Source organism: Lactuca saligna, chromosome 1, assembly GCF_052625555.1.
Source record: "Lactuca saligna cultivar CGN05327 chromosome 1, ASM5262555v1, whole genome shotgun sequence".
NCBI lineage: Eukaryota > Viridiplantae > Streptophyta > Magnoliopsida > Asterales > Asteraceae > Lactuca > Lactuca saligna.
Genome location: NC_136417.1, coordinates 10048137 through 10056717, shown reverse-complemented (window position 1 = coordinate 10056717; position 8581 = coordinate 10048137). Strand labels below are relative to the sequence as shown.

Below are 8581 nucleotides of genomic sequence, written 5' to 3'. Positions count from 1 at the left end.
TGTTCTTTATATCTCCAGAATCCTTGTTACGACTACTTCAACTTTCTTCATAGATTTTGGATCTCTCTCTCTCTCTCTCTCTATATATATATATATATATATATATATATGATGCATATTATTATTATTATTATTATTATAAACACATATGTTGCACATAAATCACATAATATTCAAATAATTCATTTTCACTACTTTAAAATATATTATAATTATCGATCCTAACTATTACATCATTATAATGATGCTTAGTTTTGAAAGGCAGACGTTACAATTCCTGAGGAACCATCATCTTATTCATGAATGAATCATACTATTGTCCGAAAAGGAAACTTAATTACATTGCCGAAGGAACATTATAAATAGCAACAATAAAAAAAAATAGGGAACAATAAACCAAAAATGAGAAGGATTGTGAGATACAATATTTTTTTTTAAAAGGATTATGTAAGCCTGAAAATTATTATTATTTCTTTTAAATTAAAAAACAATTTATTTATGTTTCTTAATAAGTTTTTTTTTTCACTTATTATCGATTTCATATGAATGTAACATAGAATTAAGACAAAATTATATAAATGGTTATTGTGGTTTATCAAATGTTACAAATCTAGTCATTGTTATTTTTTTAACCAACATGGTCTATATGGTTTTCAAAACTTTTTTTTTTTAATTTTTTAACATCGTTAGTTATTATCCATTAGTGTGAGTTTGTGGTCATATGTAAATCATAAAGATTGTTTATATAATTTTGTATATATATTTTATGTTTATGAATTTGTAGTTTTCCCACCCTATTACTTTTCAAATATTCATTTTGACCCTTCACCTTAAACTTTGTAAAATATTATTTTCACCATCTATTTTCTAAACTTTCATTTTTATCTCTAGTATTATAATTTAATTTTCCTTAATAATGTTCGTGCGTTAACCTAAAAACACTAATTTTTACATGCTTATATATATATATATATATATATATATATATATATATATATATATATATATATATATATATATATATATATATATATATATATATTTTGAAGGCCGTCAACGTTTCAACATGAATTTAAAACTTTCATTTATTAATTTAAAAAAAAAAACTTGTTTTATTTATTTATTTTTACGTTCGTGTTGGTTTAAATCCGAGTGTGTATGCTTCGATGTAATATCTTTTATGTTTTCGTGTTTAATTTATATACATTTCTTAAGTATGAGTTGGGTCACGTATAATAATATTCGTTCGTTAACTTAAAAAAACATATGCTATTTGAGTTTACGTTTTATGCTTAATTGTATGTACGTTTTTACGCACGGGTTGAATCATATATAATAACTTTTATTCGTTAACTTTAAAAAGTTAATTTTTTACATGCGTATTTTTATGTATGTGTCGGTATAAATTCAAGATAGTCAACGTTTTGACGTAAATTTAAAACTTTCATTAATTATTTTTTTTAAAAGAAATTATCTGCTTCTTTTATATACGTGTCAATATAAATTTAAGTTCATCTACGTTTCGACGTATTTTTATTAATGTTATGTGCTTTTTCTTATGTATGAACATAAGCATGAAAACATACAAAAAATTAAACTACCTAATGACAAACGGTCAATTCTCTATCAATTTAGTTGATCCTCTAAAATTTCAAATCGATAAATAAATGTCCATAATGAACACGACCAAAATAAGCAAATTAAATGAATTTTATAATGGTTTGGAGTAAAAATATATTAACTTTTTGTATATGTTTAGTTAGTTACCATGCAAACTCATTTTCTTGGATAGTGAAAAAAATTATAGGTTTAGTCAGTTAACTTGTATTTCTTTTGTTATGTTTTCGTACTTTTTTTTTGTCTGTGTTTATTTTTTTCGTACATAAAAATAAACATGAAAATATAAAAAGAATATGTTGAATCGCAGACGAACTCGAATCTATACTGATACGTAGATAAATAAAACAAATAATGTTTTTAAATCAATGAACAAATGTTCTAAATTTACGTGAAATCGTTAAAATGTTGATCACCTTGAATTTATATCAATACATATATAAAAATAAACACGTAATTTTTTTTTTAAAGTTGACGAACGAAGTTATGTATGTGAATCGATTCATACACAGAAAACGTACATAAAATTAAATACGAATTGTAAAAAAAATGTTGAAACATAGAAAAACTCGAATTTAAACTGATAGGAGCATAGAAAAACAAGTAAATTTATTTATTTATCATTATTATTAAATTAACGAACTCAAGTTTTGAATTCATGTTTATATATTGACCACTTTTCAGTTTATAACGATATATAAACAATATAAACATGTAAAAAATTAGTTTTCTTTAGGTTAATGGATAAATTATTAAGAAAAAATAAATTATATATCATACGGGATAAACACGAAAGTTTAAAAAACAAAGAAGTGAAATAATAGTTTACAAAGCTCCAAGTAAAATTAAAAAGAAAAGTGTAAAAGGTAAACATAAAAAGCGTGTTCGACATGGAGCGTTTGGAAACTTCTAACTTCTACCGTTTGAAAAAACGCACCGTTTTGAACAGAAAGCTTCGTTTGGTACTACAAACTTCTAGCGTTTAGTTTAATCAAAACGCTCCAAATCCAAATGCTACTTCATGTAGCGTTTAATAAAACGCTACAAGCTACCTGCTACACGTTTGAAACTACCCGCTACCAACTAGTTTTGCCGAACATGCCCAAAATATAGATAAAATTGCATTAATGATCCCTATGGTTTATCCATGTCACAAAGTTAATCTCTACTATTTAAAAACCAAGAGTATTAGCAAAATTTGGAAACCATAAACGTTAAAAAATGGACAAAAGTTAAGTTTATGACGTTCAGTAAACTATAAGGAACATTTATGTAATTTTTTCTTGAATTAATGATTGGATAAAGATTTTTTTCAAAAAATGTTATAACGGTTTTAACCCATTCCTAACTTATGAAAAACTTTTATTTCACCTGATATAAGAATTGACCGATATGCCCTTTAACCTAATAAACCTTACCTTTACTATTACGACTCCATTACAGCATCGCCTATCGCTTCTGCTCAAATCGACTCCTTCCCCTGCTCGCAGCCGTATGCCGTCGCCACAACTGTGAAGACACCGACCGGAGACATTCGATAGCTACAGACACACCGTCGCACCCCACCTCAGGTTCTATTTTTTTTTTTTCTGCTTTATTTCTTCCTTTTTTCTGATTTCTTTTGAAATCGCTAATCTTGATATCAATTGATACCAATTTCAAGGTTATCGATTGATGCTGGTGTTATTATCAATTGATATTGGTCGACTTCTTCGATAGCCACATCTACTTGTTTGCTGCTATTAATTTGCTACTTGTTTGTTGTTCATATATGATATCTGTAAAAAAGGGAATGTGTTTTTTGTTCGTATATGATATCCGATGTGTAAAGTTTTCTGTATCTTGAATTAGATGTTTGAATTGTGTTCTTAGCTCATATATATGATGGTTTTCTACCCGAGTTGGGATGCTTTCTTTGCAGGCAAGCTGTTTGATCAAATGCCTGGGAGGGATGTGTCTAGTACTTTCTTATTATGCATGTTTTCACTGATCAATTCTAATTTACATGTTTTAACTTCTTTTGAATTTTGATGTTGGTAGCTTGGGAATGAACAATACATGCATGTTTTCTGTATCAGTTTCTTTCTGTCCCAGTTGTAAATGCACTTAAGGTCAAAATGTAAAAGGAAGCCCTTTTTGGTCCTTTTACACATATAAGCATTTTTTTTGCCAAACACTAAAAAATGCTTATCAGCTAGCTTATAGCGTTTTGACACCGGATAAACTAATCCAAACGCATTTTTAAAGACTCCGTTTTGACACCACTATAAGCTATAAATTAAAAAATGCTTGTCATTTTAAATAAGCTTAGCCTAACACCCTCTTACAATTTCCATTCCAATTTGCAAAGGGAAATAGCTGTTTCTGTCATTTCAATTCACCATGCCTACAGTTAGTGTTGGAAGGGACCTTCTTTTCGAAGCCTTAGGACGCACTTACAGTGAGTTTATCTTTAAATTTATTATATCTTCTTAAATTTCTATCAGTTCCCTTTAATCTTATTTTTCTTTCAATTATTTAATGTCAGCACAAGATGAGTTCGAAGAATTATGCTTCGACTTTGGAATCGAGCTCGATGATGTGGTAACTATCTGCACATTCTTATCCATTTGTATGTATGTAAGATGTGCATGATTTATCTACTTTCATGTATATGCCAGACAACTGAGAAAGCAATTATAAGAAAGGAGAAACACCTAAAAGAAGATGAAGACATTGGTGGCGATGAAGAAATAATCTACAAAATTGATGTCCCTGCTAATCGGTACTTTCCTAAATTCACTTATATTGCTTATTTTCTTGAACCTTTTGATTTATTGTGTGATTTGCCCAATAAATAAACAATGCTGCTAGCATTGGCTTAATCACTTATGTATAAAATGCTCATTTGATATGCAGATATGATTTGCTTTGTCTTGAGGGGCTTGTGCAGTCCCTTCGCATTTTTCTTGGTCTTGATTCAGTACCGAATTACACTCTTGCTGATATCAGTCAGCAATCTATGCTTAAAATGCATGTAAAACCAGAGGTATGCTATAAATGTTTAAAGCACAACAGCTCTTCATTTTTTATATATGTATAAATTATCTTGTTCTCTTTTTCCAGACATCAGAGATACGTCCGTATGTTGTTTGTGCTGTTTTGAGAGGCATAACTTTCAATGAGGCAAGATATAACAGCTTCATTGATCTCCAAGATAAGCTTCACCAAAATATATGCAGGTAATATATGAAATTCATATATATATATATATATATATATATATATATATATATATTCAGCTGTAGTATGTTACAAGTGAAGTTGCTGACATCATTGGTTTCATCATGTTCTCATTTTCTATCTTCATTTTTTCAGGCGCAGAACCCTGGTTGCTATTGGGACACATGACTTGGACACAATAGAAGGACCATTCACATATGAGGTTTGTAGATTTGTTAAATACATTCAGATGATGTTACCTGTTCATTGATGCAACATTTTTACAGTGAGTAAAGTTAACTATATTGACATGTTGTGCAGGCTTTGCCACCATCAAAAATCGAGTTCAAGCCATTAAAACAGGTAAAAGTTGCATTATTTGATTTTGATTTGTGCATATCTGCATACATTATATATTAAACCATGAGTGTGGTATCTACTTCTATTCATCATTATTCCAACTTCCAAGACATTCATATCTAATGTTGGGAAATTGCAATCAATGTGATGATTAGCTATCATTATTTTGCTTTACGTTCTTTTGGTATAATTTTTTCAGCATATTTGATATTGTTTTGTCGTGTGGTAAGAGATTTGCTTATGCTGTGATTACTTCTTTTATAGGTGGAAACTTTCAGAGCTGATAAACTGATGGAATTTTACAAGGTAGGCCCTGTGTGTGTATTTATATTTATGTGTATATATATGTCTTTTCACTGGTCTTCACTTATATTTCTATCAACTAATCAACTACTTCTGCTGCTTATGTTTGAATGTGTGTGTGAGATCATTTCTGGTTATTTTGAGAGTTCTATGCCCATTGAATCAATTTTTGAAAGCCTTGTTTGCCTTCTGTTAATGCAGTCAGATATGAAACTGAAGAAGTACTTGCACATAATTGAAGACTCACCTGTGTACCCTGTTATATATGATAAAAACAGGTATTCTACCTATTCTTTATAGTAGTTATGGTCATGCTGGTTGAAATTTTATGTTTTAATATTTCCGAATTCATGCAATGGTCAAGTATCTTTAATAAAACAAGTTGAATATGAATCGGCAAAACACATTGTAAGGTTTTAATGCTCTAAAACTTACAATATCTTAGTTTAACTCTCTTTAACAGTCATCTTCATGTTACACTTCTAAGTAGGCCTGGGTTTAATCTTGATAGTTGTCTTTAGTTAGTTACTAAGGGCAATATGGTCATTATCTTGTTAGATCAATTAGGTCAGTAGTTAGTATAAATAGGTGATTAGTAGTGTTGGTTAGGGATATCTTGGATCTATTGCTATATAATATGGTATATTTTTCAAAGTACAATGATGCGATAAGATTAAAAAGAAATAAATAAGATATGCTATTGCAGACAAATTAATGGAAGTATGTTTTTTGCAGATGTGTGTTGTCTCTTCCCCCAATAATCAATGGAGCCCACTCAGCTATTTCTACAAAGACCAAGAACGTGTTCATTGAATGCACAGCCACTGATTTGACAAAGGCCAAGATTGTCTTGAACACAATGGTTAAGTGTTTAATCATACCTTTTAAATCATTTTTAAAGAACAAGTGTATTGATAGAATTATGCATATATATTTTTTTTAATTAATTGTAGGTGACAATGTTTTCTGTATACTGTGAACGAAAGTTTGAAGTGGAGCCAGTTGAAGTAATATATTCTGATGGAAAATCCTACATTTGCCCTGAACTATCACCCTATGATATGGAGGTCTCTCTAACATACATAAATGGTATCGCTGGGGTTACATTGGAAGCAAATAAGGTACTAAACTAAAACTTGTCTTTTAACTTGTTATCTGATTACTTACATTATCAAACTACAAAAATTTACCTTTTTACCCTCCACCATTCAGGTTGCTGGGTTGTTGAACAAAATGCAATTACATGCTAAGCAATCAGTGACAAAGAATGATGAATGCATTTTCACTGTGTCTGTTCCTCCAACCAGAAGTGATGTGCTTCATGCATGTGATGTAGCAGAGGTAGAAACAAACAAAAGTAGTAAACATTGTGTGATTATTTCCATCAACTGACATATGAAAATATTAATTACTTTTTTTTTTTTTTTTGGGTAACAAATTCGGAAGGATGTGGCGATTGCATATGGTTTCAATGAAATTCCAAAGAGGAAGCCTTCATCCATAAAGCCTTTGCCTCTGAATCAGTTCAGTGACCTTATCAGAATGGAGGTACATATGTCTATATGGTTGGAAGAAAATTGATGATAGATTTAATAATTAAAATGTTTTTTTGGTATTTATTTAGATTGCACTGAGTGGTTATTCGGAGGTGCTAACATGGATTCTATGCTCATACAAAGAAAATTTTGCTATGTTAAACCGTAAAGATGACAAATCAACCTCAGTTGTTATTGGCAATCCTCGCTCTGCAGATTTTGAGGTTTCTTTGTTTCCTTGGCTTGTATTATTTTTCTATTAAATAATACTTGAGAGATAATAAACTTGTCAACTGTGTGTGTAGGTTGCACGAAGCAGTCTTATGGCTGGGATATTAAAAACAGTTGCACACAATAAAGATCATCCAAAACCTATCAAGGTAATGTATAGGTTTTGTTAGTATTAACAGACAATCTGATTTTTATTTTATTTATTTATTATTATTATATCCGGGAGTGTAGATATTTGAAGTAGGTGATGTAGCGGTGTTGGACGAGTCAAAAGATGTCGGGGCAAGAAACCAGCGCCGCGTGGCAGCTCTTTACTGTGGTGCTACTTCGGGTTTTGAGGTAAAATATTTATTTGTTTTTTGCTGAAGGAAATATTAAAAAAAAAAAAAAAACAAAAACAAAACAACTTTTGTTTGCAGCTGATACATGGGCTGGTAGACAGGATCATGCAAGTAACTGGTACTCCTTTTGTATCCCCTGGGGACAATACTGGTTACCATATTGTTAGCTCGGATGTAAGAATAGACTTACTTATTATTATTATTATTATTATTATTAAGTCTTAAAGAGTGTGATGCTTACAATTGTTGTGGAATGAATTCAGGAGCCTGAATTTCTGTCTGGAAGACAAGCTTCTATAATTTTCAAAGGCAAACCTATTGGGACTTTTGGCATTGTTCACCCACAGGTTAGTACTACTTTTCGCTCCTTACAAATTGTTAGTTACATTATATATATATTAATTTTTTTTTTTTGGGTGACTTTCAGGTGCTGGACAACTTCGACATACCAGATCCATGCTCATTTGTGGAGCTCAACCTCCAAAGCCTGCTATAATTTATAATCTTTGTCCGCGTAGTGGAAAATTGAATGATTGTTTTTGTTTAAATTGATAAATATTTATCTATTTTTTCCCCCTGAAATGAGAGATGTGTAGCATATACGATTTTGTAATTGTTTCCTAAAAATTTATCTATTACTGGTGTATGAATTTTTGGTTGCTCATGGTTTGCCTTTGCTTATTTTTATTTATCATAAAACTTCAATTCATCTGAATTTTGTTTATTTACGTAAAAACTGGTCAAAGTGAGAAAATGACTTGTCTCAAGTTTTAAATTTGATTTGTTACCCATTTCATGAATACAATCACATGCAACAAAGCTTAGATAATCCTTCAAGTAAACGACTCGTCCCTACAATGGTTAGACTGAAACGAAAGTTGCATAATAGGGTTAAATCAATCACTTGGAGATTATCCAACCGTTGTCACATGTGACTTGACATATTCATTTAATAGCTAACGCCATCACTTACGAGTTCCACAAAAAGCAAGA

General features: G+C 30.3%; 1 protein-coding gene across 1 annotated transcript; it reads left to right on the top strand.

The window, feature by feature from the left end:
- The first annotated feature begins 3037 nt into the window (after positions 1-3037).
- Positions 3038-8252, top strand: LOC145000867 (tRNA synthetase beta subunit family protein). The gene is made up of 20 exons (XM_078960193.1): positions 3038-3188; positions 3968-4057; positions 4145-4200; positions 4278-4381; positions 4516-4645; positions 4723-4838; positions 4975-5041; positions 5140-5181; positions 5443-5484; positions 5683-5759; positions 6217-6343; positions 6435-6602; positions 6694-6822; positions 6928-7029; positions 7106-7240; positions 7322-7396; positions 7479-7586; positions 7667-7762; positions 7852-7935; positions 8016-8252. Exons 2-20 carry the CDS (start codon positions 4000-4002, stop codon positions 8082-8084), a joined length of 1785 nt encoding a protein of 594 aa, XP_078816319.1. The 5' UTR covers positions 3038-3188; positions 3968-3999; the 3' UTR covers positions 8085-8252.
- Positions 8253-8581: the final 329 nt, after the last annotated feature.